Raw genomic sequence first — 20,303 nt, forward strand, 5'->3', positions numbered from 1 at the left:
AACTGGACAGCTTATATAAACTGGACCATCAATGTTAAACTTTTTTAAACTGATACCTTTTGAGCAGCGACCAAAACTTTGTCTAAAAAGCGTAACCATTCAAAGATGAAAACCGGTCGCTTAGCCTCTGGGATTTGATTAAGAGCATCCTCATTGAGGGTCAGACTATGACTCAACTCCATCATTGTTTTAAATAAATGTACGCACGAACAGGCTGGTCTCAAATATCGGTCACTCAATTTCCTCCTACAATGCAATCACATTAAATTCTCTACCATTTTACAATTACTGGCTGACGATATACAGACTTGAGATTTAAAATTAAGGCAAAATGTATTATATATTAGAACAGCGTATTGAAGGTGTGTTTTTCATTATCGGGTTTTAGAGTCGTGCGTATATAGGATAGCGAGAATGCGATAAGATGCGATTAGGACAGTGTTTACTGATGTTTACGCACCGCAGGAAACAGCAATCTAGGTGTCATCACTCGGTGGGCGAAGATATTTTCATGGCACTGGGTATTTTTCGTGGGATGTCACTTCGTCACTTTAGCACTTATAGATTAATCGCGTCTCAATGACAGCATCGTTATCGGTGTCGTTGTTGTTTTCCACGAAACTCCAAGTTATCACAACGACGAATAATACGTATGAATGACAAATTTTGACGTAAGGTTAGGACACTTCGGACTAGGTCACTCCAGCCACGTCTGACTCTAGTGGCGCATTGGTGGCATTTGGTAGTTTTGGTACCGCGAGAGTATCGCCAGAGAAAAACTTGAGAGAGGCTATGCCTAGAGTCCCTATAATGAGAGTCAAGACATGAAGGGCGACGCCCTCGTGATTGGTCGCCGCCATTTCTAGGCGCTTTCGATGTGTGAAGGGTCCTCTACATAGAAGTCGTAGATGGTCATGGAGTCTTAAGCCTATTCTACAATTACGTAAGCGTAGTTGTAAGTGATTGTAGTTGTAAGAATTGACCAATCACAGTTGAATATTCTTCTCATATTCGACAGTGATTGATCAATTTTTACAACTACAACTATTTACAACTACACTTACGCAATTGTAGAATGGGCTTTAAGTCGTAGGAAACTGACCAATTCCAATCGAGTATTCTCCTTACAGTCCTTCTACAATAAGCCGCAAGTCAGAACATCAAGGCCCGTCTACAATACACGGAGTAAGAAGTAAGAGTAAGAAATTGACCAATCACAGTCGATTATTCTTCTCACATTCGACTGTGATTGGTCAATTTCTTACTCTTACTTCTTACTCCGTGTATTGTAGACGGCCTTGAAATGCGAGCAACTGTTTCATGGTGTAGTAGTACAAACAGGCGTGAACGCATCTATTTGTGTCATGTGTTATTTGTGCTGTTTCCGGCCGGCGCCCAGCAATGGCGTCCTTTCGGTATTATGTCTTGACTCTCATTATAGGGACTCTAGGTATGCCGACTTTTTTTACATCTATTTTTGGGAACTACGCTACGTCCATTTTTTGACCTTGTTAATAAAATCATAACACAGAGAATTGTGTCAAAAGATACTGCAGGCGGAAAATGGATGTATGGGCGATTTCGATGGTAACAGGAAAAAGCTAAATTGTTTTAAAAAATATTAAATATAAATTATAATTTGTGGATCACTCAAACATTTTGCAAATTTAAAAATACACATATCTATTACTTATAAAATTCTGTATAATAATATTCTTCAAATCAAAATATTAACAGCAATATGACTTTACTTAGTTTTATTTATTAAATATTAAATGCATTATGATATAATTATAAGCATACATTATGCTCATTCAATAATTTGCAAGATTAATGTCGATATAATTTCGTTGAGTCCATTTTCCAATGTTGCGTATATTATACAAAAAACCTAATGTCGTTTTCTATTTCATACACAAGCGTAATTGTAATGATTTAATGTCAGTTTGCTAAAGTCAAAAAGAGGACCGTCGATTGTAATCGACAGGGGTGATATGAAGAGATAGGCCCGTATTCAGAAAACGTTTTTATCGCTGAAATTCTATAATATACGTGACGTAAAGGATAGTATGTAGCGTGCTAACATCATTGTAAGCGCGTTCTGAATACGGGCCATAGTCTCTCAAAAATCTAAAAAGAAAGACCGTTGATGTATTCAGTATTACCCGCCAAAAATAGCAATGGTAATAGTTGTATGTGCACATTTTGTGCAGATAGAAGGGTCAGTAAACAGATTTCATTCACTTCAAAGTTAAATTTTTAAACACGCATTAATTCTCAGCCGTTTAGGTTTCTCTCTATATTATTCAAAGAGAAACTAATTGAAAAGGGCCATTTTCGGCGTTTTTCGAGATAAAATAAGCTGAAAATTAGCAACATTTTTTAGAACATAATATATATCTTTCAAAACAGTGGATTACTTAATTCTACTTGTTGAAATATATACATTCTATTAAATAGTTAAATAATACTTATTCTTATTTCATTTTTTCTAATAAAATATCATAAAATTTGAAAAAGTTTAAGGTATTTTTTCAGAAATTACAGAATGAGAAATCTTTATAACTATACAAATTTTAAAATATTTTAGAATAATTTGTATATATGAAAGATTTTTAGAAAAGGTTTTCTTAATTTTTCTGAAATGCTTAAATTTCTATTAAAAAATTCTGAAAAAAAATTTTCACTTTATAGGGATAAGTTTAAACTAGAAAATAAACATAATAGATGAATCAGTTTAGTTAATTAAAATTGCTCTTTATAAATATTTCTCGCAGATTATAATTATTAATATTTTTAATTGTTTTAATTTAATATAATTATTACAATATTAATTTAATAATTAATTATTAACAGATTATGTTAAATTCTCTCAAAGGAATAAAATCGAAATCTCTCTAAATAAAATCGAAGGAAATCAATTAAATACATTTCATTGCGATGGAAAATATGGGGTACGGTCAACACAAAGCTACAAATGTTTTAAAGCGTTTTTTGACTAATTGATTTGTAAAATTCGTTCTCCTTATTGGCCAATCAAAAAAATGCTTTAAGCTGGATTTTCATGCTGACGCTCGACGCTCATTTTCAGCGTCAAAACAGGTCACATGTTCAAAATTGACGAATATCAAGCGTCAATTTTGATCAGGTGACCTGTTGTGACGCTGAAAATGAGTGTCGTAGCGTCAGATGAAATTCCAGCTTTAAAGCATTTATAATGAAAATTTGATCGCAGCCATGAGGTTTGTTCTTTTCAACTGAACTTTGCACCAGTTGATCTTTCTTCCTTTTCTCTCCAGAAGAAAAGAAGAGGAAGAAAAATGAACTGATGCAAAAGTTCAACTAAAAAATACAAGCTTATGATCTCGTTGTCCATAAAATAAATTTTCGCGAATTCAGCGATTGGTCGAAATATCGACTTAATGGCTTCATGTAAATCCTCCATAACGATCTGGAGTATGCGCAGATGTGCCGGAAGCCAGTGTTGTTATGGTACTTTTACATGGCAGCGTCAAGCATCGAGCGTCGAGCATCGTGAGATTGCTATTCATCAATTTTGATCACGTGACCTGTTTTTAGCGAATAGTAAGCTCACGATGTTCGACGCTCGATGCTTAAAGCTGGAAACACAATAGACACAGGCAATAGGCACAGGCAACAGGGAATAACGAGCCGTCCAATCAGACCTTTGGGATATAAGTTCGATATTATATCCCAGTTCTGATATGACGGCTCGTTATTCCCTGTTGCCTGTGCCTATTGCCTGTGTCTATTGTGTTTCCAGCTTAACGCTGCCATGTAATGGCACCTTTAAGGTGCCTTTTTATGCTTACGCTCGACGCTCGGTTTCAGCGTCAAAATAAATCACGAGATCAAAATTGACGCTTGATATTCGCTAATTTCTATCACGTGACATATTTTGACGCCGAAAATGAGCGTCGAGCGTCAGCATGAAAAGGTACCTTTAGACGGGCTGGGTTTCAGATGCATTCGAGTCCAACGTAAAGCGGGGAGCACAGACTCTTGCATAACGCATAACACGTAATGCATAAGAATATGTACCAATCGAAGTTTTCCGTTTCTTTCCCTTCCATATAATAGAGAACTCTGGTTGGTTCAATTTCTTATGCCTCATGTGTTATGCGTTATGCAAGAGTCTGTGCTCCCCGCTTTACTTCAGTAACGTACCAGTCACACTAGTAAATAAAAGATTATTAGTCGCTTATACTGGATTCACACTGCATTCGATGTGCGTCGTACGACGCAAATCGGATGCAGTGTGAATCCAGCATTAGGATTGAAAATGTTGAAAATTTTAATATATTTCATATATTTTACATATATGTATACATATGTAAAATATGTAAAATATATTAAAATTTTCAACATTTTTGAAAAAATTTAACATAGGCGACTAAGCCCGGATCCTCATACGGGCAACAGCGCTTTGACACCGAACGCTGTTGCCCGTATGAGGATCCGGGCTAATGATCTCCTATTTACTAGTGACCGATACGTTACTGAAGTTACGTTGGACAGTGGACACGCATGCGTCTGAAACCCAGTCCGTCTAACAACACTGCCGGAAGTTTTTCTCGATCAAATATAACCGCCTTCGTTGATCGTTCATTCTGCGACTGGATCTCTCGGAGGACGCGTCGTTGGCGTCCTTGCACATGTTGCACGTCCTGGCTTACCATGGAAAGGTGAGATTATTTTCGAAATCCGTCGTCATCCGCGTGCACACTTCGCCCGGGTATCTCGCGATAGGTTTCCTGCGCACAATTTTTCCTGAATTTAATAATCTCGATTGTATTTTTCAATTATATTTCGGCGCAGAGCTTGAGCACGTCCCGTTTCGTTCCAACATGATGAACATTTTTGTCTCGTTCGTATGATTGTCTCTTGATTATGATCCTTACGTTTCTCTGATCACACCAATTCCTACGGCGACGTATCGTCGCATGCTTTTAACACCATCGCGATTTTAGTTCCCGTTTCTCTTTTAGTGCTGGGTTTGTAGAGCTGCCTTCCTCTCTTTGCTGTCTTTCTCTCATATCGAAGATATGGCAGAGCCACTAAATAGCTTGTGCTTATCATCACAATTGTTTTAGTGAGTATTTTGTTTTTCTTATGTTTGAGAAAGGATTTCGATTCTTGCTCTGCCACACACATTCTCGTTTGAGTTGCATTTTGAATCATTTCAACCATCTGCAGATGTACAATCTTGGAATTGCATTTGAGAATATTGCCTAATGTAAAATTTTTCCATTGTTTTATTATTAATTATATTAATTTAAATGCAGAAAAATAGAGATTATTTTATGAAATACACAAGATTTAAAGATAGAATTCTTAACTCATTAAGGTACTAAAGCAAAAAAAATTAAATTTATTTGCAAATAGGAAATTACCACATGTTTTTATAGTTTTGTTTGCGTTGCATACTCCAACATGTTTCAACATGCTCCTACCATAGTTTCTATTCATTCCAAACTGCTCATTAGAGTAACTAGTAGCCTGTTTTCTGTTCCTGCACTAGACTGCACTAGCACTCTTTCTCACTTTCAACAAATATCGAACATATATCCATCTTACTTCAAGTTCCAAAAGTGTACACTAGTTCAGCCACAGAAAGCAGACCTAAGAAGCTATGGTAGGAATATGTTGGAGCATATTGGAGTATGCAATGCGAACTAAAAACATGCGATAATATCCTGTTTGTGAATAGATTTGGTTTTTTTTTGCTGTACTTCAATTAATGTGGAAAAAGATAATTTTGTTTCTTTAATCGATATTTGATGTAATTGACATACCCAAGATTTCAGTTGGGGGAGAGGGAGAGCAAAAATTTATTAAAAATTATATGATGAACAAGATACTGCCCCAGTCTGAGAACTGTGATTGATTCAGTTGACTGATAAAATTGTTTCTATTTTATTTTTTTTATATATTGTAGAGAGAATACATTCTAATATATATGTATCTCATTTATATAGAAATATGGAAGAGCAGATTTGTGACCTGTTACAAATTTCTTCTCCAAATCGGGCGTTTATGTAAGTTATCTGTGTTATCATTTAAATTTAAAAAGTACATATTTCGTAATATTTATGTAATAATTTTTTATATTATATTACACAAAACTTATTAAAATATTTCTATTAAAGCCAAAGTCCAAAGATTTTCAGCAAACTTTCTCACGAATAATGCATAAGCTAATGAGCATTTCGTCATAACTTTTCGTTATAAAAATAATTTTCATAAATATTCCTCTTTGTCAAAATTTAGAGGAATGGAAGCAAGTACTTTCTTTTCCTCTACGTACCTTTCTTTGTACATTCGCATACATATATGGACAGTATTCATATAGTTGGTTTTTATATTTTAAGTTAAAAATGCATTGTCTAGAATATACATATATGATCATCTTAAGTATTGTTTTAAGATATCACAAACTCTCTAATCACATTAGCATCTTAAGATATTACTTAAGACGGTCATAAAATATGAACAGATTATGGCAGATATTCATAATCCGTTTCTATTTTGAGTCTCATTGGCTGTCTACAGTAGGAGTAATATTAGAATATTACCTGTAGTAAGCTATAAGAAATTGATCATTCATAGTTCAATTGTTCTCCTCACATTCAACTGTGATTGGTCGATTTCTTACGGCTTACACAATTTACTGTATTACTCTCATTGTAAATGACTAAGTAATATTTTAAAATGTTAGTACTATTTTGTGATTTATTTAAAACATTTTAACACCGTATTTATTAAATATAAGAACTGACTATGAATACCGATTATATAAATAAAGGAAACGGTGCACTTGCACACAGTTCAATTGCACACATCACTCACATCGGCCTGTCCTAGTAATTTTTCACTGCTTCATCAATGAGATTATATTATTTTAAATTAGCCAGTTAGTAATGTGGGCAATCTATATACACCTATAAATAAATATGATGAACTGTTACTGCCCCAGTCTGAGAACTGTGACTGATTCAGTTGACTGATAAAATTGTTTCTATTTTATTTTTTCGATATATTATAGAGAGAATACATTCTAATATACATGTATCTCATTTATATAGAAAGATGGAAGAGCAGATTTGTGACCTGTTACAAATTTCTTCTCCAAATCGGACGTTTATGTAAGTTATCTATGTTATCATTTAAATTTAAAATTACATATTGTTTTGTAATATTTATGTAATAATTTTTTGTATTATATTACACAAAACTTATTAAAATATTTATATTAAAGCCAATGTCCAAAGATTTTCAGCAAACTTTCTCACGAATAATGCATAAGCTAATGAGCATATAACTTTTCGTCATAAAAATAATTTTCATAAATATTCCTCTTGGTCAAAATTTAGAGGAATGGAAGCAAGTACCCTCTCTTCCTCAACATGTCTCCCTTTGTACATTCGCATAAATATATGGATAGTATTCATATAGTTGGTTTTTATATTTTAAGTTAAGAATGCATTGTCTAACAATGTACATATATGATCATCTTAAGTATGGTTTTAAGATATCACGAACCAATCACATATTAGCATCTTAAGATATTACTTAAGACGGTCTTAAAATATGAACAGACTACGGCAGATATTCATAATCCGTTTTTATTTCGAGTCTTATTGGCTGTCTACAGTAGGAGTCATATTCTGTGGTAAGCTATAAAAAATTGGCCATTTATAATCGATTGTTCTCGCATTCAACTGTGATTGGTCAATTTCTTACGGCTTACATAATTTACTATACTTTTATTGTAAACAACCCTTTAAGTAATGTTTTAAAATGTTAGTATATATATACTATTCTGTGATTTATTTAAAACATTTTAATACCGTATTTATTAATATAGGAACTGACTAAGAATACCGGTTATATAAATAAAGGAAGCGGTGCACTTGCACACAGCACTCACATCGGCCTGTTCCTAGTAATTTTTCACTGCTTCACTAATGAGATTATATTATTTTAAATTAGTCAGTTAGTAATGTGTGCAATCGATATATACCCATAAATAAATATGATGAACTGTTACTGCCCCAGTCTGAGAACTGTGACTGATTCAGTTGACTGATAAAATTGTTTCTATTTTATTTTTTCGATATATTATAGAGAGAATACATTCTAATGTACATGTATCTCATTTATGTAGAAACATGGAAGAGCAGATTGCGACTTGTTATAAATTTCCTTCTTCAAATCGGACATTTATGTAAGTTATCCATGTTACCACTTAAATTTAAAAAGTACATATTTTGTACTATATATGTAATAATTTTTGTCAGTATTAATTAACGATACACGCATGATGAGAATATAAACAAAACCGCCTACAGTCAATCTGAATGCATGTGACGCAAATGTTATTTCTGACAAATATTAATTTTAATGAGAAAATAAAAAAAAGCGATATACATATATTATATATGTAGTATATTTTTTATTTTAGATATTCATCTGAAAAATGAATGAAGAAAAAACTTAATCACAAGATGAGAAACTATGGCCAGTATTCATAGTCTGTTCTTAATTTCAAGACTGCTTTAAATAATGTCTTAAAATGCTCTTTGATTGGTTTATGACATTTTAGCACTAGTTTAAGACCTTTTTTCGAAATTTGACTTGAACAACATCTATGGATTCCTCAATAAGAATTACGTAAGTCTAAAATTTCTTAATAAAAGAAAGGAAAGATAACGTTGTATTGTAAAAGTTAACTTTGTTATCTAGATAATTAAGACGTGATGAATAGTTATCCCTGTCTTACGTAAAAACGTGGTGATAAAATGATTTCCTGATAGATTAATATGTATTACTGATAACGCAATTAAAGTGAATAATCTTCAAGACTAACGGAAATAATTTTTTTTTTTTTCAGAATGTGAGAAATACGCAAGAGAGCGTGTAAGGAAGAATTTTAAGATGTTAATATTCATTATGCTCAACATAATTGCAATAATATAAATTGTACATCAAAATGACATTTTTTTATAAAGTAAGGACTGTTTCTTGTTTTTAATACATTTTTCTAATTGTATGATGATTATAATTTTGACAAGCATATGTCTGAGAATTCCTTGCTGCTAACTTTTAATCTGATATCGAAATGTAATTATTTTTATTTTTTTTTGTAAAAATATTTTGTATATAAGGAATATTTTGTTTTAATTTCAGACTGATTAATTTGCAATGCGGTAACAATGCAATTGTGTGTGTGTGATCCGTATAGATACTATTCGAAGGTAGTAGTGGAAGAGACAACAGTGTTTGAGCAATAAGAATTATGTAAGTCTAAAATTTCTTAATAAAAGAAAAGAAAGATAACGTTGTATTGTAAAAGTCAACTTTATTATCTAGATAATTAAGACGTGATGAATAAATAGTTATCCCTGTCTTACGTAAAAACATGGTGATAAAATGATTTCCTGATAGATTAATATGTATTACTAATGACGCAATTAAAGTGAATAACCTTCAAGACTAACGGAAATAATTTTTTTTTTTCAGAATGTGAGAAATATGCAAGAGAGCGTGTAAGGAAGAATTTGAAGATGTTAATATTCATTATGCTCAACATAATTGCAATAATATAAATTGTACATCAAAATGACATTTTTTATAAAGTAAGGACTGTTTCTTGTTTTTAATACATTTTTCTAATTGTATGATGATTATAATTTTGACAAGCATATGTCTGAGAATTCCTTGCTGCTAACTTTTAATCTGATATCGAAATGTAATTATTTTCATTTTTTTTTGTAAAAATATTTTGTATATAAGGAATATTTTGTTTTAATTTCAGATTGATTAATTTGCAATGCGGTAACAATGCAATTGTGTGTGTGTGATCCGTATAGATACTATTCGAAGGTAGTAGTGGAAGGGACGACAGCGTTCGATGCTTACAGTTAAAACTGTTCAAACTACAAAATTTCAGCTACTGGAATAAGAGCGACGGATCTGTCGCTTATTTCAGCAGGGAAATTGTACCTTAAATCGTGGTATTGTAATTTACCTTACCAATGGACTGGAAATTTACAGGGAAATAGAAAAGAAGAATCTAAAAATTTCCTCTTTGATTATCTAGTTATAGAACCTGGGAGCCACTATTTACGAATCAGTTGGTTTTACACGGAGTCACACGTCATCACTATTTGAAAGTAAATATTAAAAAAAATAATTAATTACATAAATTATATTAGGAATATCATAAAATATAAAATATGATGTTATTAATTATACGCTATACTGATTTTCTCTGATTGGTTCTTGCCCTCGCTGATCTTGTTGTTAGAAAAAAAAGAATTCTCTTTTTTATATTCGATTTTAAGATTACTATTTTGGTTGCAGATGAGCTATTAAATGGGACCTTAGCACTTTAAGAGAATATTTGAATTACAGGTAACAAATTAACATTAGTATAGTTTATATAACGTCTAAGTTTTTTTATTAATATTTATAATATGAATTTATTAATATTTATAATATTTATAATATATATATATGAAATCAAAAGAGATTTAAATCATTGCAACGCAAAGAAAAGCTAAAACTCGTCAGGAAACATTCATGTCATTTATGTTATATTTTTTAATGATGCTTTTTATAAATATACGCTATGATTGTGTAGTGATAATTAAAAACTTACTGAAACAATAGATAAAATAAATTAATAATTAGTTTTAGTATATTTTGTTACTTGAAAAGTTTGTTTTACTTTTTAGGAAAAGCAAGTAGAAGGTAAAAGGAAATATGGCTCGTAGGTTGTATGATAAACGAGATGAAATAGAGAATATATTCCATAGAAATATGATTCTTTTATTGGAGAACCTTTACATCTAAGGTACAAAATGCAAAGTAATACGCGTTCCTTTTGGACTAGATACCCATTCGATAAATAGTGTTATTGGTGTGAGATTGCACCAAGGTATTGCAAATTTGTATTAACATTGCGTCGATGACTCGTCAACATTGTGCGCAACGCTATCGCCAGATATCTCATTCGTACGTATGTACGAGAAACATCACATTAATTTTATTAATTTTCGTTTCATGCAAAGTGACAATGGAACAACGTAAATAATAATTAGGGTCAAGATCTTGGCGAATAAAACTGTCCTCCAAAATAAGAGAGGCGGATCGTAACATCTCGATTCCCAGAATATCCAAACTATTATGTATAATATTTAATAACATGATATACGCTTATTGAAATCGATCCTACTTTAAGTGAACGCGTGGTAAGGTCTGATCGATCACAGAGAGCTGATAATAATTTAGCGCTCGGTGCATAACACAAGGACGCGAGGAATACAATCTCAAAATTATATATAATATATAACGTAAATATACTACAGTACATAACAGAGGGTGTGCCAGCCAGCCAGGCTGTCCCAGATAATCAATATATAGCGTGTAAAGATTCAAAAAAGTACTTATTCTAAATCGCCAACGAACAGCTCACGGTAATACCTCTATTTTGTTATCTAAAGTGTGCAATGCTATTATGACTATGTACATTATAAAAATCCACGAGTTCGCGGGCAAGTTGGTCGCATCTATATACTTCTGTAATAATTCGTCGGCCGCATCGAAGGCCGGTGGAATGGAAACTCATGTTATCGTCCTTGACGCCGCCTGATCGTTTTCTCAAACGTCATGATCGCCACATGAACAAGAGATAAGATCGAGTGTTCCATGGAATGAACAAGCTAATTGATATTGTGTTCGTACTTGTCCTTTCGTGAATCACATTGAATATTGGTAGGAATTTCCCGTCAGACGGTGCAGAAATAAATTTCCAACATTGTCGATGATATTACAAGATACGATTCTAACATTATGAAATTCAGTTTTCGTTCACAGTTTATAGCTAAACTCTTTTCGAATACGATACATTCCTTATTAGATAAATATTCTTCCACAGTGTGAGTGTATTTCCACGTTCGTAATGTAGTACTGTCATGTACCAATGGCTGCATTGGCAGAAAAAGCAGCTTTGCAACTGTTGTAAGATTCTTTAATATGATTATACATTTTATATGATTTATACATTTAGATCTAGTGAGAAATTAAGAGTAAGACCAATCACATTAAAAAATGGTACAGTTGCAAAGTCACTTTCTTTGCTGAACGCAGCTATTGATCAGCAAGTTAAAAAATTAGATTTGGTCGTCTTGTTTTTAGCGATGATTTCGTATGAATCCAAGGAGTGGGTGCACTTTGTGTTCCGTAATCGATATAAAAATTTCATTTTCTTATATATGTGGAATATTTCTTAAAGATGTAAAAAGATACTGTAACGATCATTACAAATCTCTTTACAAGCTATCTATAATTACAATTAATATTAATGAATATATTAGTTTATACATTTTAGACACAAAATACCCTTCCTCTCTCCTGAAAAATTCATAATATTTAGATGTTTTGAGTGCACCTGCGTTTGCGTTTGCGATATGGTTAGACATAATTTGTGTCAAGCTCTCAGGATTTTATTCTAACACCCTGTGGTTTAGATCGTTAATCATACGATATAAAATTACGAACGTATCTTGTTTCCGTCCTTTCAAAGAAGTAGAAACTTCTTGTCGATAAACCTTAGCGTTCCAAAGCTAAAAATTCCCGAATTTTTCTGTCGAATGAATCAACATTCATTTCCATTACATGGCTATCTTCCTGAGGGACCGCTAGCACCTTTTATAGAATATTTATATGAACTACGGCATTTTTGACCGCTGCCGTTCGTTATACCGATATACTATACATCATATCTACATTGAGCATGTCGTCTGCCAGTTGTCACAACTGGAGTCGGTAATTTGTGATAGGGTCGAAGTCTTTTTGGTGAGTGGAATTTAAGGCCATCACATATCCCCACAATCGCATAGCGGTCGCGCATACCTTCTGTATTTCACGGACCTCTTCGAAGTCTAAGTCGGTCCTCCAGTGAAATGGCGCGACTTTGGAATTCCGGAAAGTGCTTGACACACCGCCCACATCATTCTTCGTGTGCGTGTCCAGGAATTTCTTCACGTTTACGTGAAAGTTCAAACCGTAAAAATTGTAAAGCTCCTGCACGTGCTTGTAGGGATCCACAGACAGATCCTCGTAACGCACTACTCTGTTTATCACACAAAGATTGAATTTGAGTCTTTCGTATCAATAAAATTATCACTAATAAAGTAGGTGATGATTTTAACAAGTCGTTTGAAAGTTGCGTGTAAGATAAATTTTTGTAAATACCGAATATATGATTCGGAAAATTTTTTAATGATATATGCAGTGCTATACCTGAAAGAACGGGGATATTTTTTCGACAGTTCTACTGCCGCGTTGAAGTCCGATACCATGTCTCCGCAAACCAAAGTTGGATCGGAGCAATCGGGTTTAGCAGGACACCATTCCCTATGCTTTCTGGATTGCAGAATGCCTCTCGGATCACGAATGAGTAGAACTAGTCGTACACCTAGACTGCAATACAAATAGACACATTTTTATGGTTCAAAAGAATATAAATTATATAAGTTTAAATTAAATTTAAAAAATGTCTTCTCATGATTGTCATATAATTTCTTACTCTTCTTCGGCCAAAAGACTCTCTACCGCATGCAACCTCAACCGCACAAGCTTCATCGATTGGAACGGAAAGAGTCGGCAAAACTTGGAGACGAAACGCGGATCCCAGCAAATGCGTTTATGTGCTTGGCATTGCCGCCATAAATGCGTATTATGATTAAATACCCAATGATGAGTCTTCCCATAATCCAGGTACCGATCTATTACGATAATTACAATTGTACGCAATCATTAAACGATGCGCCTTCAAGCGAATAGAAATTTAAAGATATGTGAAATTATATACCAAGCTCCTTGTATTCACAATTTAACAGAGAGAGTATCCTTGTCAAGGATTCTTCGGCGAGCGGCGACCCTCGGATTTGCACAATTCCATAGTCGAGCAACGGTTCGTAATGATAAAAATTGCCCGGATGTGCGTTTACCACATCACCGAGGAACGTGCTGCCACTTCTCCAACTCGTCAGAATTATGCTTCTCATAGGTCTACCACCCTTCTCCATCACTAAATCTTCAAGTTTGCTATAAGCAGATAATGGTTAAACGTTTCAATTTTCAACGATACGAAGTTATGTTCTGGTGCGTATAATTTACCTCACATTTATCCCATATTTTCCGTTTGGATATTCATAATTTTCCATTTCTCTTTTAATCGCCCTCCTTTGTTGATCAACCACCTCTTGAATTTCGGTGATCGTGGCGTTGTCCGTGGATCCCGTAATATACGCCTAAAAAGCAGATTAGGGCCAATTACTAAATAGAAAATTTACTCTCTATTTGTTAGCAACATTACATAAATGCAGTATTAAAAGTTATTAGATCTTCGTAACAGGTATGCGATAACATCCTAAACAAGAATAAACAAATAAATTCACATTTCGAGATTTAATCACATAAAAGCAAATTTCTACAGCAAGCCGTTCAATCGCTTCATTAGTTTTACAAAGACAAATTTAAAAGTTATATGATTTATACGAGTGTTAGTTTATTTTAAAACAGTATTTATATCTTCATGTTTTTATATTTAAAAAATGGAATATAAAATGTAATAAAGATGATAATTATCGTTCATAAACAAGCAAAGTAGACATTTAAATTCATAATACAGAAACAAGGAAAATGCGTCAGTAAAAAGCTAACACAAGTAAAAATATATATATAATGAATAGTTACAAATGCGTTACAAAATAATAACATAATTCAATAAGTAAATCTTAGTACGCGGCATCATGCAATAAAGGAAGATAAAGTTTTAAATTAAAACGCGAATTAATTTTCTTTATTAAAAATATAAAGTACTTCTGTTTTTTTACTTATTCTATTTTATTTGCTTCTATCGGTTAAAAGCAACGTGTGTGTGTGTGTCGTTAATAATATTTTTTAAATATAAATAAGTTTTAAAAAATAACAAAAATATACGTTTTACTATACGTTAGAATTAGTAACATAGAAAAAAAATTGGTAATAGAAAAAAGAAGTTACATCTGTAAGAAGGAGGCGTGACTATTTATTTATGCATACTGTGATAAGATAAGGCACTCTAACGATAAATGGCATTCTATCAGCAAACAGTCATTAATAACAAGTGGTAGCATTTTCGCATTCAGATCGATACGTGCATACCTGGCTTACCGTTACCGGCTCTTGGATTTTGGTGGTCCGCGGCCTTATCTCAACATCCTATATCGAGGAAGAGAAAAAAGCATCGACGTTTTAGCGTTTCTATTGTGCGTCTCGCGTTGTGTACACGAATATATCGCTGATGGAATAATCGTGATATAAGATAATGATCTTTCTCCCTCTTTCTCTAGATAGCGTGTTAATGTTTTCAAAGAATGCAAGTGCGAGCAGCGAAATTACTTATATTGTGAATCTATCGTATTATTAAGAGTGAGAGTAAATGATAAAAAAAGTGTCAGTCTACGCGCAAACATGCTAGGTATCGATTATGTAACTTTCTTTTGAGCGGAAATGTGAAAAGTGAAAAGTTTTTGTATGTATGTGTGTACATACATACATTTCCACCTTAGAAAGTTACATGATTGACTCCCTGGCTTCGATAATTAATCATATTACAGGTGTCTTTTTTGATATCAAATTTCATACGAATTATTAAACATTAACTATTATATAAGTTGAATTAAATAAGAAGGTGAATTAAAACAAGCCATGAACTTACGTCGATCTGATTTCCAATAAATTGATGTCTCTGATAGAAAATGTTAAAATTTACAAAATGTTTTAAAGCGACCACAATTGTTCTCCTGGTAGCAAACTGACGTCAAACTGATGATCTTTAACATCAAGATAACGACAAAATAACATAGCTTGCTATTAGAGTCCTTTGATATTAATCTATTTTTTCATCTGAACTTCTTTTAGCTTTCCTCTTACTTTTCTTCACGTTAGAGAAAAAAAAAAGAGGAAAGACGAATGGTGCACAAAATTCAGCTAAAAAAAACAGGTTTATTTTGTAAATGATATCAAAACGATGCATGAAAGGGAAAAAGGACGAAAAGAGATGGAAACAGGGAGAAAGAGAAGTCGCGTGTCGGTTCCTTGTGCGTCGCTTCACGTTTAATGTTCAAGAAAAATGGATAAAGAGAAGAGAGAGAGTTAGGTGCAAAAGTTAGACTTTTACCGTCAGAAAGAGCGTGTTTGGCGTGACTCAATTTAGAGCAATCCCCACCTCCGAATTTTTACTGACCGATATCACCGGCTGCAGTCGATGCTCAAGGTAGCTGCTGTAGCGCTGGTTAAATGCTAGGAAGAAGATGCAGACGGACGCCAGAGCTACCAGACAGTAGAAACTCAGCCGCTTCGACATCCTTAATCCTAGAAAGCGCAGGAACTTGAAAAGACAAAAGATCATTTATGCAGATTGGCGCAATGCACAATATACGGCGGAGCGAGAAACGCGATTGGGATTGTAAAGGTGTCGACAAGACATTTTATCGGAAAAACAGTTATTTATAAGTATTATTTATTGTTATCAAGACAACAATAAATTATTTTTATAAATAATCGTTAATCAAGTGCAATACATGCAAACGCACATGAGGAAAATAACGGTCAATAATATGGAATAGTTAGGAATAAAAATAGTTAACAATACATTTACAGTATGTTTAAAAGTTAGTAATACATTTACTCATGTTAAAAAATTAATAATATAAAATAATATGTACATATTACACTTTTTATTAATTTATTATTATTGACCCTCTTGGTACACACGATGGGTCATTCGTGTCCGGGATTAATTTTAACAAATATACAAAAATTATTAAATAATTCTTATATATATATCTTTAGAAAGTATTTGTAAGGTTGCGTATTTAAAAAAAAATTGTATATAAATACTATAACTAATTATTTGATGCTCCTACTTTTTCGAAGAAAAAAAATGTGCAGAACACGAATGAATCCAATCGAGTGTACTAAGAGTTAATTTTTTAACATGATAATAAATTAACATGATAACAAATTGTTAACTTCTTTATTCTCCTTAATTATCCATGGTTAATGTTTTTTTCACTATTTTTCTAATCTAACTGGGTCACTGGGGGGAGGGGGTTGCTCGATTGTTTTTTTTTCCAAAGGATTTTTAGATTCTAGAAAAAACTGAAAAAATTCTGGTATACTTTTTTAGCAGTCACGAATACGAATGATATGACCTGAAGTGTTTTTCATTTTTTGTACGTGTCCGAATTTGAAGCAGAATAATTGAAAATTGAAAATTCGTCTGGATATTTAAAGCTCCTGTTGAATCACGGAGAGTTAAATAGCTCACATTGATCATTATATGTTCTTTACTCAAAAACAACATATTACAAAAACAATGTGATAGAATTTCGTAAATTTACTCGATATTTTATACGATGAATGAACTTTTCCTCGATTGGAATAACAATGAAACTTCAAAGTTCAAAGGGTGACACAGGAAAAAAATAAATATTCAACGTTTTATTTTTCACCGAATGTCCAAAGCGCAAAACTTCACAGTAATTAAACGTTACACGATTAATTACGTCACGATTAAATGAAAACTCGCACAAGTCTGAGTCTCCCCGTACTTATTAAAAATTTCTTTGTGTAATCGCGCGATAAGAATTGGCGGTGTGTCCAATTAAATAAAATAACTACAGGGTATAACCTCGGGATAATTTTTTTTTCTTTCTTCTCTGCGGCGATAAACGGGAGCGCGATAAGACACGAGCGCAACGAAACGATCGATCGGAATTAAATCAACGGGCGGCACAGAAACAGGAGTCGATTCGTCTCACCTTCCGCGAAATATGATCCGCTAGATGAGGCCTCGCCATGGCTCGTCGTAGCTTGTGCTGGCGAAAAACGCCGTTTCTTCACCGCGACCAAATACCGGTGATTGTCGCACGTTGCCGCGACGCGGCATAATAGCGACAAAAAAAAAATGCGAAATCAACCGCGAGCAGTATTCAGAAACCCGATTCGTAAAACCTCGTCGACAAAACGAAGGCAAAGTTTGGCCCACTTTACACACACACACTCTGAAAAAAATTTATAAATATTTCAATAAATATTTGTTTGAATGGTACTAACTACATATTCACTTACAATAAATAAATATTTACTCAATAAAAAATGATACTTAAATAAACGGTTCTAAATGTACCAAGTAAGTATATATGTTTATATTTAATAAATATAAGTTAGTACTATTTAAACGAATATTTATTAAAATTTAGTAATTTTTTTCAGTGTACTACCGAATTTTGTATAGCAAGTTCGCATTACAATAGTATATAGTAAAAGCTATACGTAAAATTAGCAAAGTTAAATGTAAAAGCATATGAATATTTGAAACGATAAAATACCCGATAATGATATCGTCACATTATTTAATAGAGTATAGATATATGTATTACATTTCATTGTCCAAGTTGATTATATTATGCTGCTGCATTAAGTACTTTATATAACGCAGCTATTAATGTACACTGATCAAGTGACCGAATTCACTATTAAATACGCCACACGCGCACCGAGTCACGCACACGTTTAGCGTCCAGCTATTTTTTTAACCCATTCTAAAATTGCATAAGCATAGTTGTTAAATGGTTGTAGTTATAAGAATTGATGAATCACAATCTGTCATGAAGAGAATATTCAACTTTGTAATCGATCAATTCTTACAATAGGGCCGCCGTAAAACTGGAAATCACAGAATTGTTAGGGAAATTGGAAATAATCAAGGACATCTGGGAAAAAAGACGGGAAAAATTTTTTGGAAAATTAACATTTTTAGCTTTAAAAAAGTTTAATATTTGTACATCACACCTATATTGTTTTGGAATATTACCAACTTAATAATTAAATATAAGCAGTGTTAGCACTTAGCAATGTTAATTAACATTGCTACGTTAAATTGCTGTTTCAACAAAATATTTGAGGTGATTTCTAAATCAGAATAAAAATACAAAAAATTTCAAAATATTGAAAGCATCAGGAAAAAAAGTCACGAAAAATTTTGTTTGTAAATCAAGGAAAAGTTAAGAAATTTTAGGATGAGGAATTTTTTGTGACAATCCTGTACAACTACACGAAAAGGATGATTTTATTAAACAGATATCTAAAAATTTGTAGCTAGATACAGATCTAAAAATAATTTTGCTGGATCACTAAAATAATTATGTGACGCTCAAATTTGATTACTAAAATAGCAAAATTTTCAGTATTGTTCATCATGCTTGATTTTTCCATGTAATTGTTTATATGGTCCAACAAAATTATTTTCAGCTCTGAAAAATAGATATATCAATTAACAGGTAATGGACACGACCAAACTCAATTATTGGACGAAATAATAGAATTTTTAATGATATGTAGAATTCTAAATAAATTTATTTATAAAAGCTTAATAAGACGAATTTATTTAAGATCGTACGTATTATTAAAAGCTCAATATTTAATATTTTTGTTATTTTATCCAATAATAGGATAATGCCCGCTAACTGACACATTTACCTTATCTAGCTAAAATTTTAGATGCTTCAACAAAATCGTTCTTTCCGTACTATACTACGTTTACGCAAATGCAGAATGGGTTTTACGTTTCGCGCGTTCGCGAACATGAAAAGAATTCGCGTGTCGATAATTCGGGCCCCACTGAATTCACTTTCCTGCCGTTTTTTCCGATCGCTCGTTCGTCTGCACGTATGGGAAAGGTGGAACAAGACCGGCTTGTTTACGGGATGATCGCACGTGCACGAGCAATGCGTTCCGCTCGCGTGTTCCGGGAACGGTGAGGAAAACGATGTCGTTTCGAACGGACGCGAACAGTGGACAGCGCGCGCGAACTACGACCACATATTCGTCTAATCGTCTCCGTCGATTGCACTCCCTCGCGGCCAAGAGTGCGGCGGACACGCTTCTCCGTTTCGTTCTTCGATAATTACGCGGCGATAAGCATCGGCCACGAAAATTCATGAGGGTCGGTGGCAGAGGAGGAGCAGGATGAAGAGGAGGTGGAAAAGGAGGTGGCGGGCTCGCTCTTTATCGCGTCCGCCAAATGCAATGGAATTCTCTCTGTCTCTCTTTTTTTCTCTCACCTCGGAATCGTGCTCGTGCACTCGCTGCCGTACATTCGGCCAGCTGAATTCAATCACGACGCTGGAGTGACAACGGGAGTCGCATCAACGAGCCGCGGG

The 20,303-nt window shown here is 33.4% G+C and overlaps 2 protein-coding genes and 1 long non-coding RNA gene across 16 annotated transcripts; 2 read left to right on the forward strand and 1 right to left on the reverse strand.

Annotated features, from left to right (window-relative positions):
• The first annotated feature begins 4,512 nt into the window (after window positions 1–4,512).
• LOC108769192 (uncharacterized) lies at window positions 4,513–13,435 on the forward strand. 7 transcript variants are annotated; one of them, XR_001940539.1, is made up of 12 exons: window positions 4,513–4,706; window positions 5,010–5,113; window positions 6,000–6,059; window positions 7,107–7,166; window positions 8,915–9,031; window positions 9,211–9,321; window positions 9,544–9,659; window positions 9,839–10,037; window positions 10,124–10,196; window positions 10,387–10,437; window positions 10,761–10,879; window positions 13,359–13,435. XR_001940539.1 is itself a non-coding variant. In XM_018520047.1 (6 exons), exons 3-6 carry the CDS (start codon window positions 6,004–6,006, stop codon window positions 8,502–8,504), a joined length of 195 nt encoding a protein of 64 aa, XP_018375549.1. In that variant the 5' UTR covers window positions 4,513–4,706; window positions 5,010–5,113; window positions 6,000–6,003; the 3' UTR covers window positions 8,505–8,543. The 7 variants fall into 7 exon arrangements, 5 of the variants coding, with proteins under 5 accessions (XP_018375549.1, XP_018375545.1, XP_018375548.1 ...); XR_001940540.1 differs by lacking the exons at window positions 4,513–4,706; window positions 5,010–5,113; window positions 6,000–6,059; window positions 7,107–7,166 and adding an exon at window positions 8,641–8,694 and having other exon boundaries at window positions 9,839–10,196; XM_018520047.1 differs by lacking the exons at window positions 8,915–9,031; window positions 9,211–9,321; window positions 9,544–9,659; ... (3 more) ...; window positions 10,761–10,879; window positions 13,359–13,435 and adding exons at window positions 8,189–8,248; window positions 8,486–8,543.
• On the reverse strand, window positions 10,897–20,297 carry LOC108769190 (carbohydrate sulfotransferase 5). 8 transcript variants are annotated; one of them, XM_018520035.1, is made up of 9 exons: window positions 20,205–20,297; window positions 17,901–18,143; window positions 16,322–16,465; window positions 15,238–15,294; window positions 14,209–14,342; window positions 13,901–14,136; window positions 13,616–13,814; window positions 13,330–13,509; window positions 10,897–13,159 (listed from the first exon to the last, which is right to left on the reverse strand). In XM_018520035.1, exons 2-9 carry the CDS (start codon window positions 17,937–17,939, stop codon window positions 12,838–12,840), a joined length of 1,311 nt encoding a protein of 436 aa, XP_018375537.1. In that variant the 5' UTR covers window positions 17,940–18,143; window positions 20,205–20,297; the 3' UTR covers window positions 10,897–12,837. The 8 variants fall into 8 exon arrangements, with proteins under 8 accessions (XP_018375537.1, XP_018375538.1, XP_018375536.1 ...); XM_018520036.1 differs by lacking the exon at window positions 20,205–20,297 and adding an exon at window positions 18,522–18,895 and having other exon boundaries at window positions 15,247–15,294; XM_018520034.1 differs by lacking the exon at window positions 20,205–20,297 and adding an exon at window positions 18,522–18,895.
• Window positions 14,115–15,508, forward strand: LOC108769193 (uncharacterized). Its single transcript, XR_001940541.1, has 2 exons — window positions 14,115–14,193; window positions 15,222–15,508. It is a non-coding gene; the product is annotated as an uncharacterized LOC108769193 (long non-coding RNA).
• Window positions 20,298–20,303: the final 6 nt, after the last annotated feature.

The sequence above is a fragment of the Trachymyrmex cornetzi genome, unplaced genomic scaffold (genome assembly GCF_001594075.2).
Source record: "Trachymyrmex cornetzi isolate Tcor2-1 unplaced genomic scaffold, Tcor1.1 scaffold875, whole genome shotgun sequence".
Lineage (NCBI taxonomy): Eukaryota > Metazoa > Arthropoda > Insecta > Hymenoptera > Formicidae > Trachymyrmex > Trachymyrmex cornetzi.